We start from the raw sequence: 24485 nt of genomic DNA, 5'->3' as shown, positions 1-24485 counted from the left end.
CTGTCACTCACGTAATCCCAATTCGTTTAAAAAATGTAGTAGATGTGCACGCGCCGTGTCGCGCTCTGCGTACACGATATTTTACGGAAATTTATTTTCACGTCGAATATCATCGCTTGTGTTTTCGGACACAGAAAATACGAACCTGTCCACGTGAATGAGAAGGTTAGTATTCGATCCTCAAAAATATTTCACAGTTACGAATACATTCGTATGTATGCGCAACACGGCCTTCATCGACATTTCGATCCAGTACAAGTGATATTTGTATGAATAAATTTTCGACAAATTTGATACGAAGAAAAATTTAACATTACAAAAGGCAAGATATATTTCTAAAATATTGGGCGGTTTTAACGAATTTCTTCAATTTAGACAAAGAAATTGTATACGTATATCTGACATATATTTCTGAGATTATAAATGTAAAAAATATGACATTCTAATTTAATTAGTAACATAAAATTCGCAATTTATGCGTGATTCGTGCCATCATACGAATGTTAATTTATTCGCTTAATTAGAAGGTTTGAGGCGATAGATGACTCATAGAGACTTATCTTCCGTATGTTAGCTGTAATGTAGATCGATAATTCAAAACAGAACTCGCGCGAAGTGGATTAAAGTTGCAGTTTTACTTTTAGTCTCACCTTTCCCTTCGACTTTGATGCTTTCTCCATTTTACCGAAGGGGTGAAAATAAATTAACTTTAATAAACATAACTAATATAAATATGATAATAATATCGTCCGAAGTAAATAATTAAAAATATCGCGGCGTAATTCTTCCTGAACATACAAAATTTCTATATTATTAGTCTTTATATAATAATTTCTTCGGTATTACTATATCGCAATATTTTTATCGATATTTCAAAACGTATTAATGAAGATTGTTAAAACAAAACATTTAAATTATAAATATGTAAGTACGTCAGTTTCATGCAGAAGGGTCCATTGTACCTGTAGTCCACGCCCAAATATAAATATAGATAGATATTATCTATTGTTTCCTTAAAAATCAGTACAGTTCCCCGGGTCGGTATTGGCCGTAACATTGCAAAAATAAAAATAAATTCCACGATGAAATATTCTGACGGTTACAAAACTGTATGAATATGCTTTCAACGTAATGACTAAACGATAAAAGGAACATTATATTAAAAATATAGAGGGGAATCATCGATCCTAAAAATAAGAAAAAGGAAATGTCTTTACGCTAAACAAAAATTACATAAAACATGTTATCATTCAGACCTCGCTATCTTCAAACTCCTTCTCAATCGTATCACGCTCACCGTGACACGTCAAAAACAAAACACCACCCTAACTCTCTCGGGCTTCAAAATCCCAGGATTATCAGAAACGCGCACAAATCTTTTAATTCCTCTTCCCTTTTCCCTGAAATCCCTCTTCCATCATGAGTCATTCTTCGTGGGTAATAAAAACCAGTCATCCTATCGTTTCTCAGAATATCAGTTCTAAAACCAAGCTACTCCAACAATCGATATCCCGTCGATTCGACCCCTGGTTGCGCCACTTCCCCTCAAGTGCATCATCCTGTGAAATCCTTCGTTACCTGCAGGGACGGGGGCCCTTCTTTCGTCGTACGACCATCGAAACAGCATTGTCCCTGGCGTCATGGTCGTCGTCACCGTCTTGATCGTCGGCGTCGTGGTCGTCGTTGGTTCCTTTTCCAGCGACGTCTATTCCGCGCAAGCCCCGGACGTTACTATTGATCGGAGCATTTCGTCCGATGGTCGCCTCAGAATACCACGAACGGTCCGCACGCCGTAAATATTCGTTCAGTGCGTCGTGGCCGAGTAACTTACGCGGATAAAAGCGTCCAAATAGACGGAGGAAAACGTGGCCGAACATGGTCGGAGGAGTGACGGAAGACGGACCTGTGATTCGACCCGTCGATTTCGGTGAGTGGACTACGTTTACGTGAAATTCCACTTGCCTTAGCCTTTTTTGCGTATCTTCTTCGAACCGGGCAATCCTCGTGATTCAACCGACATCGATCCTCCTTCGCAACCACAATTCCGAGCTCTTTGCTCGATTTACGCGATTACACCATCGTGCATCGCTTCTCCTTCTTTCGGGAATAATTCGATTTCGAAGATGCCATTCGACCGATTCGAATGGGACACTGGTTCGGGATTGAGGAAATCGTGGCGCCGATAACCGCAGACAGCTGTTACACCGCGTAATCTTGTGCGTTTCGTGACTGGGTGTTTCCATCGATTGCGATCGCTTTTATTTTATTTCTTCTCGTTGTTTGTAGCTGCTTGTAGTTAAATCAATGTAAATTACTTTCGAATTTGTTCTCGTTGTTTCGTACCGTTAGCTGCTTGTAGATGAGTCAACGTAGACTAACTACTTTAGAATTATACATGTAATCGCAATGGTTGATGAATGGTTTAATAAATTGCTTCAATTCGACAATGTATGCATATAGTGAAAGATGATTGATTTTACGGCTAACGACACACAACAACATGTGATATTTGTCAGTCGATGCTTGTATTATCAGTATCAATTAGTTCACGTATATACGTAGATTCGACGGTTGATGCTGTTTTGGGATGTTTTGGGGTCGACGTTGCGAACTCATACGGTTCCATAACTCGTTATAGGGAAACTTGATGACCATGTTATTCGTGATAGAGTATAAACTTAAACACAGCACCCTGAATAAGGGATGAAATTCGAGTGTTTCTTATAACATTTCAACGAAAACGTTATTAAGACAGATATGAAAATAGCATAAATTGTATTTTAGCAACATCGCGTGACTTTTATTGGAACTCGTCTTATTTTTGATCGATTCGTGACGTTTACGAGGTTTGATTAAACTAGCAAATAAGACGCGCACGTTGTCACGATGATTCAACGTTGCCAGGATTTGCTATTAGTCAGCAATGAGAGGCTAACCTTCCTATGAAATTCAAATCTTCTCTGATCGATATGTATTTTCGTCTTCGTACGAATTAATTTCTTCGATGCTAATTGCGCAAAAAGTATAACTATAGATTTTAGATAGATATTTTCCTGGCCTGCAGTTCTCATTAACTACAACCGGTTGCCACTTGCATTCAAGCGCGTAATGGAATTAAAACACGCGATTAAAAAATATTCATTTTATAATCAGTGAAAAGAGTAGGTTAAAATATAAAACTGAGAATGTTAAATTAAGAGAAGAAAGATGTGTTTAATCTTTGTCGTAAGTTGAGGTCTTAAGAGCAAGAAAATTAAAAAATACGACACATATTTACAAAATGTTATAAGAAATACGATGATATCTTCCAACGTCATGTACTTATATATACGCATGTAAGTACAGTAGTTTTAAACATAAAATACACATACTTGATTACTAATTCCTCCATAATGATCGTTCACAAGCGAAATGCGTATTAAAAACAAAAATTCAGTGAACTGTCGATAAATAAAAAGTAACGGAATTTCAAGGAAAAATATGCATGAATTTCAGTGTCGACGACGACCGTAGTCGCACTATGTATAGGAGCCGTTTTCCTACTTTGCGCCGTCGCCATGACCTGGTGGCTTTGTCGACGACGTCGTGAACACACCAAGCTGAACTCCGACAAGTCCCTGGCGTTCAGGCCGCCCCACAGAAAACCGACAGCAGTTAAAAGTCCCGGTAGTACCAGCCACTACCTGAAGAAAAGTCCCAGCCCGACCGGACTAGCCAAGAGTCCTCCTGGTTCAGGTGGACAGACGCCCAGCCCGACCGGATCCCAGTCGTCGAATCCTGGATCACAGCCAAGAACACCTCAGGGTACAGGTATAAATCTTCGTTCAAGTACGTTTATTAACTCCCCTTTCTAATCTAATTCTAACAATCAAGTCGGTCGAAAATGCACAATTTTGTTTTCAGCGGAATTATTTCCTGGCCATATATTAATGCATTCTTCTGTAATTTTAACTCTATATCATACGTTTATAATACGACAAAATGCAAAACACAAGGTAGGAAATGAAAAAAGTAAGCGGTTTTTTATAAATACGAAAACGTGATTGTTTATTTTGTACGAAGAATGAATTAAAAATGGTTGGTTGGCGGTTGACACGGACTTGTGCGCTTTCAACGATTAGCTGAATAACACGAGCGTTAAGGGCTAACACATCGATAACCATTTAACTTGTACAAAATTTATTATTCCGGTTATTACTTCCGTAATTGGATACAAGAATCGGATAAATTTTAACATCTTTACTTTTACTATCAAACATTTGACTATTTAGCCGTCGGTATCGCGTCATAAGAAACGAGTGAAGATATATATACAAGCTTCTTCTACAACCTTGGTAGCTGAAAGACGTTTGCTACGGTTTAACTTGGAAGCGACACTTCCGTCCTCTCTTGGAAGTTCATTTAAAATTTATTCCAATTCTACATAAAAGACAGTAGTCGCGGAAGGAAAAATTCTTGCTGTACAACGAAAAATTAGGACAAATAAATTCTAAAGTACTAACCACGTAAAATAATGAATATGGTTGATAGAAATTACTTTAAATTACTAAATGACTGAATGTACTCGGTAGAAATTATTCCTAAGCCAGCGTATTAACATGTTAGAAGAGACTGGGTTATCGATGATTAAAATATCGGTTGCTCGTTCAATCAACTACAGGCACCCCGGCTCAGACACCTTCTGGCGAGGTTACTCTAAGCATCGAGAATGAACGGGACAAAGCGGAAATTGAGAACAACGAGAAAACAGAACGCGAAAAGAACCACGGAACAGAGAATAACAAAGGCGATATGGGTCAATTGGTATTTAAATTGCGGTACGTAAACGAACAAAATGCACTCGGAGTGACAGTGGTGAACTGCAAGGGTCTACCTGCGAGAGCTACCAGCGATCCTTACGTGAAATTGAAGTTGTTGCCGGATAAACAACACCAAGCGAAGACCAGGGTACTCAGAAACACCAGAGACCCCGTCTATGATGAAGATTTCACGTTCTTTGGAATATCGAAGGACCAGCTACAGGTAACAAATTCTTTCTACTTTTTGTCTTTTAAAAAGCAACAATTAAATTACAGATTTTTATTTGTTTATTTCTTTTTGCTTTAATTTGTCGTTAATAATTAAATGGTATTCGAATGTTAAGAGCGTGAATCTTAAGAGTTTGTTATGGACAATAGAGAATTACGATCGAAAGTGAAATTACAATGGTATCCAATAATTCGCTTGAGATTACTTCTTTATTATTTACTTTCTTTATTGTCATCTCAAAACGAAGTGATAACAAATAATCGACGTTAAAACTAATAACTATAACGTTAAAGTGACGATACGGTACAATATTTCTTGCTTAAGCTGCGTTAATACTTTTGTAAATATTTTTATCGTTTCGTGTTTCGATATATGTTATTTTTATTTGAAATGTTTGATTATTCTATGTCCATAGAAAAAGATGTATATGTGATGAATTTATAAAGATAAAAAAGAGAATGAAGATTTTGTAATATATATAATATTTTAAATTCAAACTGAATTAAGTTCAGGACATAAATATTCTAAATTTAGCATTAGTCGAGTTCAAGATATAAATAAATATAAAGATTAGATGAATTAGAAAACGAATCGAGATATCTCATCGAAACGTATTTTTTCGTTATCGTTCACAGAAAATCAGTCTGCACTTTATAGTGCTCAGCTTCGATAGATATTCTCGGGACGATATTATCGGTGAACTGACATGTGCACTTTCATCGGTGCCCGATTTGGAGAACGCTGATAACCAGGAGATATCATTGTGTCGAAAAATATGCCCTAGGAGTCTAAAGGTAAGAAACAAAACACTAATGAATAATTAACTTTTTCAAGTTACTCTACTAATAGCTTGCAATTTTTGTCGAATTTCACAATTAGCGTTAACAAACGTTCGTTAAACCATTTTCCGAAAAATGTTATTTCTCCGTTCTCACACGCAACACAACGCAGCGAACAAAGATAATGCGGAGAATAGAAATTACAAAAAATTAACGTAATTTGTATATTAACTTTTTTACAGCTCCTCGTGAAAGAAAGAAAGATACTAGAACGAATTTTATTTAATTAATTATCTAGCAAACAGATTGATCATCCAAAGCTATATCTTCCTTTAAGAAACCATGAGAGCTTTTCGTAATATCAATAGAAAAAGGTACACGTTTGTTAATGTGGCAAAACTTGATGAAAAAGAGAAAAAGAAGGAGGCTAAAAATCCGGTCAATTTTATTTTTCCGTTCTAATTATTATTAACAAAGCGTTATTCGAGCTTCAATACAATAAAATTCAAACGCGCCATGCAATAGAAATACTTTTTGCATTTTCTTTCCTACGAGCTACTCTAAACGTCGCGTTGAAGGAATTAAAAAAAATGATATCTTGATAACTATACAAATAGTATAAAATCTCTATCTTTTTATGACTTGCCAATTTACTTGTCAAAAAAGAACGTTATATTTTATAGTGAAAGAAAAATTGAAATCATGTATGTGATTATAGATTCAATCACAAGGCAGAGGTGAGCTGCTAGTCTCCCTTTGTTGGCAACCGATCAACAGCAGATTGACGGTGGTTGTGCTGAAGGCGCAGAATTTACCGAAGATGGACGTGACTGGGCTGGCAGATCCATACGTCAAGATCTATCTTTTGTATAACTCCCAGCGCATAGCGAAGAGGAAGACGCGCGTGAAGAAACGCACCCTTAGTCCGGTCTTTAACGAATCATTTGGTTTTGACATCCCGAACGGTGCTGATGGTCTTAACAACGTCAGCCTCGAGTTTATGCTGATCGATTGGGATCGTGTTACAAGAAACGAGGTACGTACCTTCAACCGCGTTTCTAGCTTACTACGTGTCACTTTCGTTCCCCCATTTTGATCAGTAAATTCAAGTATTTCTCCAACGTGCAACTTTCATTTGCAAATTTGTCTCCTTAGAAATTATAATTTAATTACTAATATATTCTTATATACATATATAGCAGTTAGAGTAGATATTTTATTTGTTTTCCATCCCTTTACGAACGAAATGTTACATTTGCAAAACAAACGTTTTGTCGACTTTTCGATATCACAGTAATATTTCAACCTCGGTCATATGTGATTAATAGTTTTCCAGTTAAATAACGATAATTAACAATTTTCGATATAGTAAGATTACCGATAAAGTTTCGTGTATTTATATTTTGTGTTCAAAACCACCCATCGAATTATCTTTTCAATTTTTGTACACCATCCATGAAACCATTCATTGCTTGCGTTTCACCAAAAGATCAATTTCTAACTTGTTTTTCACGCGCACGATCTATAGGTAATGCATATATATGTGGATAATCACTGCATTATTTAGCGTTTCGTTACTATCCTAGTTAGAAGTGTATTTTTAAGTGATTTTTTATTAATGAAGGTAAAATTTTGGAATTAACTTTAGGATAATTTCTCTGGTTCATGACTTTTAGTTATAGTTTGAAATTTTTTAAATAATTTCTTTTCAAATGAAAATAAAACCTTTTAATAATCGTTATATAGTATGTAATTATTGGTAACGTTTGCATTCGTCAATCTTTTGAAATTCTAATTTGAATTAAATTAAAAGTTATAATATTAAAATTTAATAAAATTAAAATAAATTTGAAAGTTAAATTTTAGATTATAATTTTAAATTATAATGTTACATTTTTAGTAAGCAACGTATAAAAGCAAATCGGAAAGAGAAAAATCAGTTTCGTGAGATCTGTAAAAAAACCTAAGAATTCCTTCTACAGTTAAAGATATTAAGATGTAACGTAGTATTATGTTACAAATCCTTCTCGTAATATGCAAAACGCGAAGCTAAGAATTTCTAGGAATATACCTACTAGGTAATTTCGTTCGTACTAGTGTTAGTCAACAAAAATGTATGTGATTGATCGAACAATTAAGTCATGCACATGCATACAGTGGTGCGTGTGTACGTATCATACTGTACGACCCTCAAACTGTAACACTATAGACAGGTATAGCGTGACACGACTGAAAGTCGTAGACTCGCACGGTGTAGCGTGATTTTTCATCATTTTCTTACGTAACATAACACTAACTAAGCATGGCGAACTCTCGTTCGATCGATAAATCAATCCGTGAACAATCCGAATTTTCAAAATGATTACCGCATGTCACGTTTTTATTTAGCTGTACGAAATACTCCATGAAATTAGGTCAAATTATATCCATGACATACCGAATAAATTCAAATAGTAATTTGATTAATCAAATAAAATCAAACGAAACAAAGCTGATAGCAGATCATTTAGTTTCGGTTTTTCTACAAAGAACACCAAACGATATAATAATAATGTAAAATTAAAAAAATATAATAACAATATAAATTTGAACATTTGAAAGATTTTAATACGTTTACACATCGAAATAATGAGAAACGCTTTTAATAGGAAATATACGTAATGATAAATCACCGATTATTTCGTAAATTATTCAGAATTTCCAGCTTTCAAGTGGAAGATCTTTCTTGCGAGATGACGAAATTAACTTAAAACTGATTAATTACGTAATTATTCTATCCGTTAGACATACGCTTATACTATGTAATAGCCACTTACTTTACCTTCTATTTTAAAGTCAAAGTATTTATATGTAGATATATGATACATACATACAACATTTTTACAAATAACATAATCGAAGAACAATTAAAATCTCTTTTGAACTCGTCTCGTCTTATCTCGCGATTGATCTTTTACACTCCAGAAACTATAACAATTGTCAATTAACCAATTAGTTTCAGAGAAGTCGTAGTTCGGTAAACTGCTCTGTAAACAAGATAGAATCGACAAAAAATATATTTCTCGTACCCATTATGCACATAATTGTACATTTTTTAGGTGATTGGACGACTCGAATTCGGTGGACCGAATTGTCAAGGATCCGCTTTGAATCATTGGAGGGAAGTTTGTAGCTCACCGCAGAGGCAGATCGCCGATTGGCACAAATTAAGGGAGTAAAACTAGTCTCTCCCAGCCCTGTCAACTTTCCTAGAATCCCGTCTCCAACTATCCAAATGCCCCACGTCCTTCTCCATTGCGAAACCACTGATTCACCCCTTGAAACCCTACGATGAAGTAGGGTATCTGTTTTGTAAACCTAATACTCGATGTATATTAGGCTTGAAACGAGTGGCGGCACGTCCACCCGCGATCGATGCCACTGCGTATACACCGTGTGAAATGTTACCGTCTACTACTGTCTAGTAGTCGTCTAACCGTGTTACGTGTCGGCATTGTCGGTACGAGGCGTGCACTACGAAGAGCTACTTCTAATTATCCGATCAATTCTGAACGCAGTTCGACTCGATAGCGAAACCACACCTGTTTTTCGTTTGGACACTGAACAAATTGAGATTATCGATCTTCCTCGTCAGTTCGAGTTCATTGCGTAAGTTTTAAGCTTTCGTATTTTAAGTTTTAAGATTTTCACGTAACAGAAACACGCAAAATAATACCCACTCCTCTGAAGATGATATTGATAGAGCTATGGATTTATACTATTCAGAGAAACAATTATTCGCTGAAAAAGATAATGGACAGTGAAGATAAATTCAGGATCAGTAAATCGTTCACTCTTCGAGCGTAGATCGCGTCTTCGTTGATCGCAGTGGCAAACGATCGCGGGAGAAACGCATACAAAATGCTTTACGATATAAATATAGTTGTTAAGATTTCCGACCAGGTGGCAAAGGGAGGAGGAAAATGAAACAGTTAAATACAAAGCTAATTTGCCGATTATTGAACATTGCTGCACAGGGTCGTACTATAGAAAAGCAATGCTTTTAATCGGAAAGTTGAAAGAAGAATTCTTGATACTTAAGTGTATTTCGAATCCCATGCAAAACCTTTGGTTTATAATATTTCATAATGCATGTAGTTTGATTTGAAAAAGTTGCGAAAACTTACCCCGAAACGAGCAAATTTGAATATTTTATCAGCAATTAATAAAACTCTCACTAAAGTATAGTACATGAAAATTTATCTTAATCTTTGATTTATCTACTTTTCAATTTCGGTCATTGACTTCAATGATAAAAGCTTAAAGCTAATCTACGTGAATGTTTACGAAGGACCTTGTTTTGAACAATACATTTGTATTTTACGAAACAAGAGCGTTTCAATGAAAGTTTGTTACAGTTAAAAAATAACGTATGAAATTTGTATTCCATTTAACTCGTTCGGTTCTTTTTTAATGCAATCAAATGTGCTGGGAAAATTTCGCACGACCCTGTCAGATCACAAAAACCATCGGTTTTGGTGAAGTTAATGTGAATTAATCGTCAAAAGAATATCGAAAATCACGCGACACACTCGCAACTGTGTTTATCTCGTTCGTTGTGTAAATGCAAGAATCTCTCCAAAATATTCGTCGAACAACAAATTACGATAATCGGGAACAATCTTTTAATATAATTTTCAGTCAGTCTCTACTCTTGGGGAAAGAGAAAAGAAAAGGAAAACAAGAGAGAGGGAGATATAGTGGAAAAGAGAAAATAGAGTATTTAGTTTTGCTTCGATTGCTATTTCTTAATATTTACAATACACAGGATTCGGAGAATTAATAGAACTCTCCAAAGATATATATATATATATATATATATATATATATATATATATATATATATATATATATATATATTAATAGATAAACGAATAGAATGCGGTTTTGGAGCGATTCTTGTATAGAACGTATGCAAAGACCGGAAGACGTGGAGATAATACCGCTAATATCAAAAACATTGATCTAGTTAAAAACAATAATACAATTATTCGTTCCTGTTGCAAAATTTTCTAACTCCGCGTCAACTGGCTGAACGACAATTATAACTCGATAATTAATAATAAGGAAAGTTACGATCGCTGGTGAATACAGATTTCAGCGTCGACTTTTCGGAATATCGAAAAACTTCAAATAAAAATGCTTCTCCTCGAGATAAAATTCTTGGAGAACATTGAATAAGATTCTTGACGTGCTCCGGGAAAAAAGCACTGTAACAAATGCATAGGAGGGAAGACACAGTATTGCTATAAAAGCTTCATGGTGCATTGAATTATTGAATTATCATTATTGTTGAATTATTTGCGTTATATTTGTTGATTTTTCCTTCAAATTCATATATGATTGCCCTTACTTGCTTTAACGAAAGCGAAGCATTTTCTTCTTCGTGTCATTAATAATTGTGGAACGGGGTCGAGGAATTGTGACGTTGTTTTGAAGTGCCAACGGAGACCGCTTCGCGATTGTAAATATGTAATTTACGTTTAAATGGAGGGGGGAAAAAGAATGATACGATGCTCTTTATTTAGTTACGACGAACCCATTGTGGTTTCAATTGCGATTAATGGAAAAATTAGAATTTATGACTATAGTTTATGAAAAGATTCCATTTACACAGAGTGCAACAAGAGATCAACCATTAAGTAGTGGATCTTGTTGAAATGTTTCCAGTAATAGTCGATTATTGTTGAAATGGTAGAAAAGATAGCAAAACACCGCTTTCAACGAATGAAAGTATTGTCGACTCTGCTTTACACTATTTAATTAAATATATTACTTTGAAAATGAAGATTTGTTACTTAGCAGTGTATTGATGTACCTATTGTTATCAATAGAGGATTATTTTTATTCTATTATCGTTGTACGTCTGAATTATTTGACAAACTTAGATATATACGTAAGGGTACGATTAAAAACGATCCTATAATTCTTTAGAAGGGAAGTTAATAGCTTCTTAATCTGTTTCACCGGAAAGTAAATTAATGTAGATAAATATGCACACGAGATATCGGCAATCGATACAATGAATTTAAATCGTATAAGAATGAGGAGTTTCTGTTTAAAGGCCCCGTTCGCATGTGCCGCAAATACAACACTGCAATGAATAACGAATATCGATTAAGTATTATGGTAGGCTCGAATTCACCGAAACTTTAAAGTTACTTTAAACTTGAGATAACCTTTAACATACGGAACTTATACACGTGGATCAATTATGAGAATATCAGCTTCGTGACTAAACTGTAAAGTACACTAGATTACCGCAGCATAACCGACCACTGCTAATTACGAAATATTTGCTATGTTTGGAACATTTTTTCTGACGATGTGTTTAACGAAACATAGCGAGAGTCTCACGGTGAACGCAACAGAAATGTTCCTAGAAAGTAATCACGCATAACTCGATTAAGCGAATATTTTTAATGTATCGAACGTTTGATGAAAGGCAGGGCAACGTTTTTCAATGCAAAGTTACAAAAGTTTCACATTTTAGACATTATACATTTCAAAATATAATTTGTAGATTATTGACAAACTTGTGTCCGACAGTGTTGTGTCAAACAGTGAGTCCGACCTAGATTGCAATTTCATTCAATAAATCTCGTTTACTTATTCCGTCACCTCGATTTAATTCAGATCCAAAGTTTAGAAAGTTCCAGTTCCAAGTAAATCGACGTTAATATATTTCTTGTTTATGTGAAAGCAAGACTACCAACCACGTAATGTTGCATTTCATGACGAATGTCGAAGTAATGAAATTGTAATACAGATGCATTCGTAAGGTTATAAATATCAATGAAAGTGTTAAATAACATGCATCGATTATACCTTAAATACGAAGTATAAGTGAAAGCGAAAATAAGTCACATAATTATTTAACCGAAAAAGAGAATTTAAAACACGTAGATCGAATCAAGCAAAGCATGAATGAAATTTATTGGCTTTTATGAAAGTTTGAATTGGTTAAAGACGTGATATATCAGAACGGAATAAAAAACACCGCCACAGAGGGTCGTATTAAACCAAGCAAAAATGTAATCTGTATTTCCTGTCCGTAAAAGGAAAGCGCCTGACGTGTAAAACGTTTAAATACATATGCGTGTCAGTCGGTAACTGGTAAGATATAAAGCGATTGCTTATTTTTTTATCGTAACTTTTCGCTCCATCGTCCTTCCTTTGCGAAAGATGCAATGGCAAGACCAGAAAGAGAGCTGCTAAGACAAAGGGAGAAACGAATTCTTTGCAAAAGAGGAAGATGCAACGACAAAATGTGGGCATAGATCAGCACCAAAAAAAAAACGAAAGTAACAACAGGTACATCGTAATATATCACAAAAGAAATTCAAAAAATACACCGAATACATAAATTTTCGTAATTAAATATAGTAGAAAGAAAAGAGAGAAACCAGAAGATCGGTACTATTGCGCACCATGATGGAACGAAAGATAAAAATAAAACGGAATTACACGATCGAGAGTTTCAGGATATTTATTTAATTGCTATACAATTACAGATACAACTATATAAGAAACGACTATAATAAGTAGCACGTAGTAAAACATCTCATAAATATCATCTGTCGTTCTCCTTGAGCTTGCTATTAATCGTTCGACGATTTTCGAATAAGACAGCGATTTACCAATGCGAAAACCCAGCTTCGTGAGATCGACAGATGCGATGTAACATAATGAACGTCGGTATGGAATGCTGGAAAATCACCGTTCTTGTCACAGTTCCTTTCATCGTTTTTATTCTTTCATTTGTCGATAATTTCGCGGTTAGGGACTTTACAACAACGATTTTTTGTATTGAGATTTACGATGTAGTTGATACTCGTTTATGGAATATAGAAAAGAGATTCACTTCAATTGTTTAGAATCCAACCCTTCCCTGTTTTCCAATAAAATATAATACGTGAATTTATCATACATATTTAAATGCAATGAGTCGCTTAAAAATTATTTTCTAATTCACCATATATCGATATAATTTATTATTTTTCAATATTTTCTGTTTTATATGTATGTTTCAGAACGTATTTGTCGCTTGGTCCATAATTTTTATGAGACATAACTGTCGATATAATAATTTTGACAACGATAAACTTTTTATTGTTCAATAAAACTTTATAATATAATAATTACACTTCCCAACGTACAATTTAAATTTGAGGTGTATACATAAGTAAAAAAAGATTATATACTAAAAATAATTGACTGTATTAATATATTGAAAAACGTTTCATTTGACATTAAAACAGCCTGACATTTTTTACAAAAGCAAATATCTACATGCGGTGCGACGATAATTAACATCGTTTAAGTTGGAAATGCAGTAAAAGATGCGTAAATAATTCAGACATTTTATTTATTCCTAGATTAATTTATTTATAATTAATATATTTATTTATGGATTAATTCTATGTTATACCTTAAATATCGTATATTTTCAACTTAATAAATTAATAAGAATCTTTTGCAAAATAAGTTTTCAATACTATTTCGCAATGCTATTTCGCAAAAATAATTTGAAATAATTCATGACTTCCGTATCATGTTTCATATTGCAACGCCAGATTAAACAAACTACACATAACTCATAAGTTATGTAATAAGCTACTTTTATGTATAAACTCTTTAACAATACGAATAACCACGATAAGAAGTATTTTATTTTTGTGATAATTTTTATACTGGAAAAGATAATATAAATTTTCTACTTTGTTTCTATGTCATCTTCTTTCGTTTTTGTTTTCATCTTTCTCTTCTGATCATTTTAATGTTGTGTTTTAAATGATGCAATCAATCGGCAGTTATAAATAAACTGTACTTCTTGAAATAAAAATATCTAACCGCACATTTAATATTTACAAAAACTAATGGCACTTATAAACCATTCATAAATATACACACATATAAATACCAATAAACTTTAATAAATTAATACGACATAACCACTAATATTTAAAAAAAGTTGTTTAAAAAGATGGTATAAAAAATAATTCGTGAAGAAAAATGTTAACAGAGAAACTATACCACTGCACATATCAGTTTACATAAACTTAAAATTATAGATCTACAATTTATACGATTGTAATATTTTCGCATACATGTATTTTTACTATATCAATATTTTTAATCAAATATTAATTTAGATGTATTTATAATTTTAGTTTATTATTCGACTCGTCTTGTAAACAAACGATTTCTACACAGAAATTAATATGCGATAACGTGACAAGACACGTCAAACGATTTAGAAAAAAAAATAAGAAAGAAATCTAGACACTTTTAATATATAATGTTATTAATACTTTTCTTCACGAATAAAACCTGCGGTATAATAGAGTTATATTTAATACAGAGTTCGCAATTAATGATAAGCCTTGACAAGAAATCGGTGCTTTTCGAACATTCCGCATATCATGTACGCGTATAGACATGGCGTATGATGACATGTGTACGGTCAGATTTTAAGGCTGTGTGGTCAATAAAACAATGAAACGAGATAATTTTAATGATCTTTTTCAGACCTTTTTTATGGTAGCTATATTATTAGCTATATATACCAGGAAAATTTGACATTAAGAAAGAATACGATATACTAATATAATACGAATTAATTACACTTTCAGATTACTGCAAGATTAACGCAAAAAAAGTTATTCCACCTTACAATAAACATTTATTTTTTCTTTTTTTGTTTATTCTTTCCTGCAATTACTAAACAATAAAATATCAATAATACACATACATACAACTATAAAAATATTTTATTATTAGATTTTGTTTACAAACTCTTTCGAGTGAAATACAAAAATGCATCGGTAGGAATGAATAAATTATGCGTTACGGAATACCAAATTATGTGAGTCGTCGTAACAGTACAGGCATTCCGTTCATCTTTTTTAAACAAATCAGATGATTAAATGCAATATCAAGGATAAAGTAGCTAATGTTTCATGTGCTATTTTGTGTTTCAAACAAATTCATATACACATTTAATATAATATTTATATACAAATATGAACAATTTTATATAAATATTATTTAACATAACTTTCAACAGTAATATACATGAGTAAGATTTTTCCGTTATTCACTTGAAATATAAATTACAAAATAAATATTTCCAATAATGCATACATTTTTAAATGATATAAAACTATAGAGCTATATAATAATGAAACAGCATATAGTGCAAAAAAAAAATTTTGACTAGTAACTAATTTTAAGTATTACTCGTAACAAAACAAGTTAGTGTGAAAAAGGATGTTATATACAAGGAAATATATACGTATCTTCAAATATAACGACACAAAGAAAGAAATGAATTAAGGAAACACTACACCTTTGGTCCACACTACATTGAACAATCAAATATGTTCAAATTTGTTTTAAAACAGTTACTGTTACCTATTGTTTGCTTAGACCATTAGACACATGTACATGAACAATGGTAATGCCAGATTGTCAACTTGATTTGTTTGTGCTTCAATAAATGACAACACGATACTCGATAATAAGCTTTGTAAAAATAACCAACCATTATCTACGTAGCCTATTAAAAAACATACATTAATTTTGTGGTGTACCAGTATATATTTTTTAAAAATAACAATTTTAATAATTAGTTATTTTAATCAGTATTTTATCAGACTTCCACAAGGATATTATTAAATATATTAAATATATTTAAATTTATATATATTTACAATATACATAAATTTAATTCATAAAAATTTAAGGGAAAAACTTTAAATAATACATACCTATAAATGCTAAAAGACATATTAATCCGATTTGGCTAAAAATACAAGCAATAGTTCCTTCAACAGACTTATCTGAATTGGTCCATTTATGAAAACCCCATCTACTACCAACAAAACTAGCAGCAGTATCACCCACACCAACTGTTAAGATACCACTAAGCAAAGCTAATAATGAAAGATTGTTGGTAGGCATCCAAAGTGGGAAAGACAAACCACAGAGCAAATAGAGAGGTGTTAAAGAAATCAAATTATCTTTCTCATCAGCAAACACAGAAAATCCCTGCTGTAATAATTCTCCAAGAGGCGATATTTGTAAGTACCTCATCAACTAAAAAAGTAAGAAATTATCAATAGAAAACTTAAAAATATTGTAAATATAAAATTCAAGAAAACTTAGTTTCTTAAACTTGATATACCTCAAGAAATACAAACAGTCCCATTATTACACCACTAGCTAGATACAACAATATGCGTTCATATATTAAACCAGGTATATACACAAGTACAGCCAATAAGTGAAACATTTTTCGAGTTGAAGATGTTGCTTGGAGATTTAATAATACCTGGTAGATGACAACTATTACACCTAGTACTAAACATAAAGCCCAGTATCCAATTAACATGATCTGTAATATTTGTAACTGTTAAAAATAATTTGATACTTATATAAGAAATACTGCAAAATTATTGTTATGCGCACCTTATTTGTTTTATTGCAAACAAAGTAAAACGTCCAGATTACAGGATTTTGATCCAATAAAATATACATTAATGGTAAGACTACAATCAATAAAAGTGTGATTGTCATTAAATAAAAATTTCTGGCTAAGCGAAACATTGGAAAATAACTAGATATTAAACACACTGATATCACATATAACATTGCAACCTGAAATTATAATTTTCAATTATTGATCACATCAAATTTATTATTTGTAGAAGATTTCCTTTAGAATACCTGTAAAATAACTGTTGCAATATCGTCATCATGGATTGGTGGTAAATGATATCTTAGTGGCAAGTTTGTTACTACAGACATTAGAAACAAAATACATCCATGCATAACTGCTGTTGCTTCTCCAATTGTGAAACAACAAGGAAATGTAGACATCAATTGAAGAATACCCCATGTTCCTAAACTTCCGATACTTAAGCCCCATGTGACACTCACCAGTAATCCTGTTCTTATTTATCAAGAAATAAAATAATTTGCTTTAACTAAAATAATATGATTTTATAAAATAGATAATTAATATTTACATAAAAAAGTTGATTTAAACAAATCATATTATAAGATAAAACTTAATATAATTTAACTTTAATTAATTCATAAAATAATAAAGGATATTATTAACAATATAAAACTATATTTATAAATTGATATACCTTTATTTACTACAAGGAGGTATAATAAGGATGTTATTATAGCTGGTAAAAAATATATAGCTTGAAAATCTTTAACTGTCACTTTCTCAGTTGACAATTTCAAATATAAACATATGGAACTAATAACAAGACCAATTCCTGTGAGACCCACAATGAGGCAGATTTCAGAGTAACTAGCACCTTCCTTTAATAGAGTTAAAACTGCACTTAAACCTACTAATGTTCCAAGCCATAGTCCACTGTCAGCTTTTATACTGAAAATATTTCTTAATGTTAATATTTTTATATGGGACTTAGCTGAAGATAAATCATTATAAAAACACTTTTATTATAATAATGGTATCATTATAGTTATAAATAAGTAGCATAAAATAGATCAAACATACTAATAATTTATAATACATAATTGAATATTTTAAAATATTTATATATACATTATTTATACATACAAAATATTACAATATATTGAATAAAATTTAACATTACATAATTTTTAATGATGTAAATACAAAATTTAAACATATTAAATAGTTAATATTCTTAAACAGATTTCTAGGTTAAGTCACGTTGATCTTTACATTTATACACTGAATAATAAACATACCGATGTTTTATGCCATTATCTTTCAAACTTTGCAATATCCTTTCTTCTAAGTGTCTGTATTTGTTTAAAAGAAATTCCATTATTAATAAGGTACCTAAAAAAACGCGTTCTACACCATCAATAACCACACCCCCGATCTTCTAAAACGGAAAACGTGAGTATGAAGTGTGAATGGGTAAATGGTGTGATATCGTTTGGAAAGATGAAACGCTTTTTCCGCCGTATATTGCGTATTGTATGCATGTATAGTAAAATACGCAGTACAACATATATACATATGTACATAATAAAATATAATAATAAGCAAATGACGAAATATCTTAAAATATAGATTCGCTTTGTTATAAATTTTAAAGCTTTATTTTATAATTTTTTATATTTTTTGCCTTTATTTGTAATATTTTTGTATTAAAGTTTTTCTCACATATTGTTATTAGAACGACATATAATATACGTTTAAAACAAAGTTATAATTAGATATTTAATATTGGATATTGAATTTAATATCAACATATTTGTTAATAACATAGAAACCAAGGTAATAATAAAAAAAGAAACAGAAAAATAGGATTATATTATTTATTAAATACATATTTATAAAAATTATAGAATAATGTCACAAAAATAAAACAACAGATTATTATTTCGATAAATAATTTTTTCATCATTTAACAATTTGCAATGTCATCTTATATCTTTCACTTACAGTGATTTAATAAGTGTATTGATATGATTAAAAATTTCTTGATACTACAATTTGTGATAAGAAACAGTAAAAGAACATTAAAAAATTATATTTCTATAACAACTTGTATATACTTTAACAAGAGTTTGATTGTAACAATTGACAATTACTACTTTATCGTACCTCAATTATTTATTTTATATCATTTGAGGAACTTTTTACGAGCTATGATTTTTAGCAAATGCGATCAATCCGTTTGTTGATGAATCATGATTTGTAACTGCTTGAGTACTTTCTAATTCAGGTTCAATTACCTTTGCCAACTGCTTCCCTAATTCAACACTATTAAAATAAAATTATATATTTTTACATATTTCGAAGTTTTCAAGTATTCAACGATGAAGTTATTACGTACCCCCATTGATCAAAGGAATTGATATCCCAAATAATCCCTTGCACGAAGATTTTATGCTCGTACATTGCTTTAAACATAAATTACGATTAAACTGAATGATACATTTAAATTATATATTAATATATGCATTAAATTTACCAATCAAAGCTCCAAGAATAAAAGGCGTTATTTTCTTAAGAAGAATAGTATTGGTTGGTCTATTTCCCTCAAACATCTTATGTGGTAATAATAGATTTATTTGCTCAGGATTCATTCCTGCTTTTTGCAATTCAGTTCGTGCTTCATTCTCATTTTTTCCTTTCATCAAAGCTTCGGTTTGTGCAAAACAATTTGCAAGCAATATTTTATGATGGAGATTTCCTTGAACCTAAAATAAGAATGTCTTATTACCTACTATTATATTAAAACTTTCTTTTCGAATGATAGTTTCCAACTATTAATTATAATAGTACCTTATTATGTGACTGTATTGGAATTAAAAAATCAGCGGGGACAAGTCTAGTACCCTGATGTAGTAACTGGTAAAATGCATGTTGTCCATTAGTACCTGGTTCTCCCCATACAATTGGTCCTTAAATATTTAATTTTTTTCTCACATTAACTGAATAAAACACTTATAATACTTAAATAGAAAAATTAAAAAATTGTATTTTTTTCTAGACATATAAAATATATAAAATATTTACCAGTACTGTAATTTACAATTTTCCCTGCACGAGTAACATATTTTCCATTACTTTCCATATCTCCTTGTTGAAAATAAGCAGCAAACCTATGTAAGTACTGATCATATGGTAATAATGCATGTGTTTCAGCTTTGTAAAAATTATGGTACCATACTCCAAGAAGAGCTAATATAACTGGTGCCTATAAAGTAATGTTTTATTAAATACACAACAAAATTCGATGATTCAATATTTTTCTCAAAATATTAAAAAGATATAATTATAATATTACAAACAAAGATTAAGAATATACTTGCATTTTTCTCCAATGGAGCACTACAGAAATGTTGATCCATAAAGTATGCACCGCTCAATAATTTTTCAAAATTTTCAAATCCAATAGACAAACAAATTGATAAACCAATAGCTGACCATAACGAATAACGTCCTCCAACCCAGTCCCAAAATCCAAACATATTTTTTTCATCAATACCAAATTCTTTCACTTTTTGATTATTAGTAGACAATGCAACAAAATGACGTGCAACTGCTGCAGGCTATATAAAAATAAGTATATTTTATATACCACTAAATTTAAGATCATTATTTCATTACTCACATCTTTTAAAGCATCCAGAAGCCATATTTTAGCAGAAGTGGCATTTGTAATTGTCTCTTGAGTAGTAAATGTTTTCGATGCTATTATAAAAAGAGTTGTTTCTGGATTCAACTTTTTCAAAGTTTCAGCAATATGGGTTCCATCTATGTTACTAACAAAATGAACTCGTGGTCCAACATGAAATGCCTTTAATGCTTCAGTTACCATTAAAGGACCCTATATATATATAAATATATAGCTACATGAATAAAAGAGGAATCAATTTATATATCTTATGATCACAATTTATATAACATACCAAATCTGAACCACCAATTCCAATATTAACAACATCTTCAATTGGTTTACCAGTAAAACCTTTCCATTGTTTTGAAAGAATCTATATAATATAAAAATATAAATATTATATACAAAGTTATTACTTCCGAAAGTTAAAAATAAAATATAAAACTGTCTTATACATATATATATATATAAATAAATTTTACCTCATTAGTAAATTGTTTCATGTGATTTAATACAGCATTCACTTCTGGCATTACATCTTTATTATCAACTAATATTGGTTTGTTAAGTCTATTGCGCAAAGCAATATGTAAAACTGCTCTATTCTCTGTGAAATTAATTTTCTTTCCATTAAACATGGCATCTCTTGCGGCTTCTATTTCACGTGTTCGTGCCTTAAAATTTACAAAATATATTATAATTGCGAATGTAATAAATTATTACATAGCATTTAAATATATTTAAATATAAATATAAATATTAAATATATTTAAATATAAATTTCTTATTATAATTAATGCAATATAAGTTTAATACTTGTACAATATTACAATACATACTAATTCCAATAAAAGTTGCAATGCTTCTTCAGTAAGCCGATTCTTAGAATAATCAAGTAAAATTGGCCCATCTTCAGGAGTAGGAATTTCTAGACTAATTAATAAATTAAATATCGTTAAAATGATCTTTATATAAAATCATATTACAATTATTTTCCATAATATTTTAATGTGAAAGGTATTCCGTTATTGTATATAAAATTGAGCGAAAGAAATATTTCAAGAAAAAAATCATAATTATATAAAATAATACGTAAAATAGAAATGCTTTTTTTCATTTTAATCTCATAAACAATTCAGACGAAGATTTTTACAATAATCTCATTTTATTAGAGCAAACAACCTTCGGGTCATCTCAAGGTCATATGTCAAGGATTGATAAAACTCACCTAAAGTTTTCGAAGCGTTTAGGATTTTGTTGAAAAAGATCATATATTTTAATTTTTGAACCATTAATATCAAAATACTGTTGCAACTTAGTCCATGCCGCTTCGGTAGTCAATTCTGGTTTCGGTTTCATTTTTTTAATTTAAGAAAACCGCGCTGACAGTGTGAAATCCAAACTCGTGCTCTGTGGCTCTATGTCGACGTCGACTACTCACGTATAAAGTTAATTCAAGACGTGCCACATTTCTTGCATGTTCAAGCTGCTTCTCAACGTAATCTCTCATAAAAACGGTGTTTGAAGAATATCTTTCAAAAAACTATCATACTATAATTGCATTATATATAAATATAAATCTTAATATTTTAATTTTACAAATACACGCAAATTTTCAACAAATATTCATTAAATACTATTTAATATACAATAAATTTAATATGATTTAAAATGAGTTTGATAATGTTAAAGAAATAAAGGATTTTTATAGTATAGATTTTCATAAAATTTTCTTAATATTTTTAATTAATAATATATATAAAAATGGAATAAGGAACAATAAAACTTTGCTGAATAAATTGAATAATATACATTTCCTTAATATAACAGGTAGTTTTGCATTCAATACTCCTAACATAATTTATTTATCGTAATCAAATATATTTAATATATTTAACTACTAAATCATTAAGTTTAATCATATAGTCTTATAATTTTTCATTCGTTTTTAGGAATTTCACATTTCTTTAAAAACTCGACGTGAATTTCAAAATTTATATTTAAACATAACATGAATGTTAAACATGTGGAACGTAAATTGAACCACGAGATATACAAGAAACGAAGGAACAATACGATATGTTCCCATTGAACTGATGTATGTTCCAAATTCCAAGTTCCAAGTGAATCAAGTGTTATCATCGAAAACTCTAGAGTCGAAATTTTGAGGTTGCTTTCTGAAGGGATTTCGACGTTTTATTTTTTTTATTGCGTGGAATTATTGTGGCAAAAGTGATAAAAATTGGGGAAAAGTTAAACGCCGTTAAAATCATATAACTGAGTTGTTCTTAATTCAAGATCAAAAATGGTAATCGACTTTTGTTTTGACTATTTTAAGTTATGTCAAACTTTTGATATTTGTTTATTTGAAACTTAAATTTCCTTTTACGTTCATAGTTATAAATATACATATGTTTTAACCAAGTTAAAATTATTACACAGTTTATAGCCAATTTTAGATATCATAATATCTTTATATTAAAATACATATGTGTATCTATGTCTTTTTACACTGGGACACAAAGAATGTAAATATTTACTCTTTTGAAATATTATAACCAATAAGTATTTAAAAATGAAAAATTATTTAGTACAGTGTATACATTAAAATAACTAAATTGCAATATTTGTTTTTGTCTGTTATAGTCTCACACAATATTGCTTGTACAACCAGGTAATAGACCTGAAACAAGAACATACTCTGATTACGAAAGTGTTAATGAATGTATGGAAGGTAAGGATATTCTATATTGTGGTTGGAACTTAGTAATTTTTTAATTGAATCACAGAATATTTAATCATATATCAAATACATATATATATGATATAAATATAGGAAAATAAGCTTGATTTTTTTAATACAGGTGTATGCAAGATTTATGAAGAACATTTAAAAAGGCGAAATCCAAATACGCCAACAATAACGTACGATATCAGTCAATTATTTGATTTTGTTGATCAACTTACAGATTTATCATGTCTTGTTTATCAAAAATCCACAAACACATACGCCCCATATAATAAGGATTGGATTAAAGAAAAGATATATGTTTTACTACGTCGAGCTGCAGGACATGGGAAATAATTAATAAATAAATGTACATCTATAATTTTGTGTATAATAAAAATGACGTTTAGATAAAGATCTATATTAAAGTTTGTAATAATAAATATATAACGTACAGAAAAACTGTACTATTGTATATTCATATACTATAGAATAATCTCCTTAATATTATTTTTAGGGATAATATGATTTCTTATTTCACATATATATGTGTTTATAATAAAATAGTTATGTGGCCTTTTTAAACTTGTATTATTTTTAAATGAATGTGAATATATGTATTAGTTCAATGAAATATATATTTCTCTTAATATTAAAGAAATTCTATTATTTTATTTATAAAATGAATTTATATTATTTTTTAAGTAGTAATAAATCGTTCGAAAAAATGTTTATTAATTCTTACATAAATACATGAAA

General features: G+C 30.8%; 4 protein-coding genes across 5 annotated transcripts; 2 read left to right on the top strand and 2 right to left on the bottom strand.

Annotated features, from left to right (window-relative positions):
* The first annotated feature begins 1716 nt into the window (after positions 1–1716).
* Positions 1717–11698, top strand: LOC126878360 (synaptotagmin-4). Its single transcript, XM_050641124.1, has 6 exons — positions 1717–1927; positions 3496–3810; positions 4661–5022; positions 5664–5822; positions 6526–6843; positions 8906–11698. Exons 1-6 carry the CDS (start codon positions 1876–1878, stop codon positions 9023–9025), a joined length of 1326 nt encoding a protein of 441 aa, XP_050497081.1. The 5' UTR covers positions 1717–1875; the 3' UTR covers positions 9026–11698.
* Positions 11699–15601: 3903 nt separating this feature from the next.
* On the bottom strand, positions 15602–18977 carry LOC126878359 (dolichol kinase). The gene is made up of 7 exons (XM_050641123.1): positions 18609–18977; positions 18005–18258; positions 17577–17797; positions 17319–17507; positions 17035–17244; positions 16619–16946; positions 15602–16407 (listed from the first exon to the last, which is right to left on the bottom strand). The coding sequence occupies exons 1-7, from the start codon at positions 18686–18688 to the stop codon at positions 16274–16276; spliced, it is 1416 nt and encodes a 471-aa protein (XP_050497080.1). The 5' UTR covers positions 18689–18977; the 3' UTR covers positions 15602–16273.
* Positions 18978–19173: 196 nt separating this feature from the next.
* On the bottom strand, positions 19174–22458 carry LOC126878355 (glucose-6-phosphate isomerase). The gene is made up of 11 exons (XM_050641104.1): positions 22227–22458; positions 21838–21931; positions 21481–21672; positions 21291–21371; positions 20993–21208; positions 20691–20930; positions 20395–20575; positions 20161–20279; positions 19847–20075; positions 19709–19775; positions 19174–19635 (listed from the first exon to the last, which is right to left on the bottom strand). Exons 1-11 carry the CDS (start codon positions 22355–22357, stop codon positions 19512–19514), a joined length of 1674 nt encoding a protein of 557 aa, XP_050497061.1. The 5' UTR covers positions 22358–22458; the 3' UTR covers positions 19174–19511.
* Positions 22459–23052: 594 nt separating this feature from the next.
* On the top strand, positions 23053–24311 carry LOC126878384 (enhancer of rudimentary homolog). 2 transcript variants are annotated; one of them, XM_050641167.1, is made up of 3 exons: positions 23053–23306; positions 23645–23732; positions 23863–24311. In XM_050641167.1, the coding sequence occupies exons 1-3, from the start codon at positions 23304–23306 to the stop codon at positions 24081–24083; spliced, it is 312 nt and encodes a 103-aa protein (XP_050497124.1). In that variant the 5' UTR covers positions 23053–23303; the 3' UTR covers positions 24084–24311. The 2 variants fall into 2 exon arrangements, with proteins under 2 accessions (XP_050497124.1, XP_050497123.1); XM_050641166.1 differs by lacking the exon at positions 23053–23306 and adding an exon at positions 23366–23526.
* Positions 24312–24485: the final 174 nt, after the last annotated feature.

The sequence above is a fragment of the Bombus huntii genome, chromosome 2 (genome assembly GCF_024542735.1).
Source record: "Bombus huntii isolate Logan2020A chromosome 2, iyBomHunt1.1, whole genome shotgun sequence".
Lineage (NCBI taxonomy): Eukaryota > Metazoa > Arthropoda > Insecta > Hymenoptera > Apidae > Bombus > Bombus huntii.
This window is presented reverse-complemented; position numbering and strand designations above follow the sequence as displayed.

What these genes read in the sequence shown, in the direction of transcription:
- LOC126878355 (XM_050641104.1), bottom strand. Translation starts at nt 22,357, where the DNA reads ATGAAACCGAAACCAGAATTGACTACCGAAGCGGCATGGACTAAGTTG. An exon ending in GAATTGGTGGTTCAGATTTG is followed by an intron (nt 21,209 to 21,290) that starts GTATGTTATATA and finishes ATATATATATAG; the next exon opens with GGTCCTTTAATGGTAACTGA. An exon ending in GTGCTCCATTGGAGAAAAAT is followed by an intron (nt 20,576 to 20,690) that starts GCAAGTATATTC and finishes ATTACTTTATAG; the next exon opens with GCACCAGTTATATTAGCTCT.
- LOC126878384 (XM_050641166.1), top strand. Translation starts at nt 23,488, where the DNA reads ATGTGTATCTATGTCTTTTTACACTGGGACACAAAGAAT. An exon ending in TACACTGGGACACAAAGAAT is followed by an intron (nt 23,527 to 23,644) that starts GTAAATATTTAC and finishes TGTCTGTTATAG; the next exon opens with TCTCACACAATATTGCTTGT. An exon ending in TGTTAATGAATGTATGGAAG is followed by an intron (nt 23,733 to 23,862) that starts GTAAGGATATTC and finishes TTTTTAATACAG; the next exon opens with GTGTATGCAAGATTTATGAA.
- LOC126878359 (XM_050641123.1), bottom strand. Translation starts at nt 18,688, where the DNA reads ATGGAATTTCTTTTAAACAAATACAGACACTTAGAAGAAAGGATATTG. An exon ending in TTGCAACAGTTATTTTACAG is followed by an intron (nt 17,508 to 17,576) that starts GTATTCTAAAGG and finishes TTATAATTTCAG; the next exon opens with GTTGCAATGTTATATGTGAT. An exon ending in GACTGTTTGTATTTCTTGAG is followed by an intron (nt 16,947 to 17,034) that starts GTATATCAAGTT and finishes TTACTTTTTTAG; the next exon opens with TTGATGAGGTACTTACAAAT.
- LOC126878360 (XM_050641124.1), top strand. Translation starts at nt 1,876, where the DNA reads ATGGTCGGAGGAGTGACGGAAGACGGACCTGTGATTCGACCCGTCGAT. An exon ending in GATTCGACCCGTCGATTTCG is followed by an intron (nt 1,928 to 3,495) that starts GTGAGTGGACTA and finishes CATGAATTTCAG; the next exon opens with TGTCGACGACGACCGTAGTC. An exon ending in ATCGTGTTACAAGAAACGAG is followed by an intron (nt 6,844 to 8,905) that starts GTACGTACCTTC and finishes TACATTTTTTAG; the next exon opens with GTGATTGGACGACTCGAATT.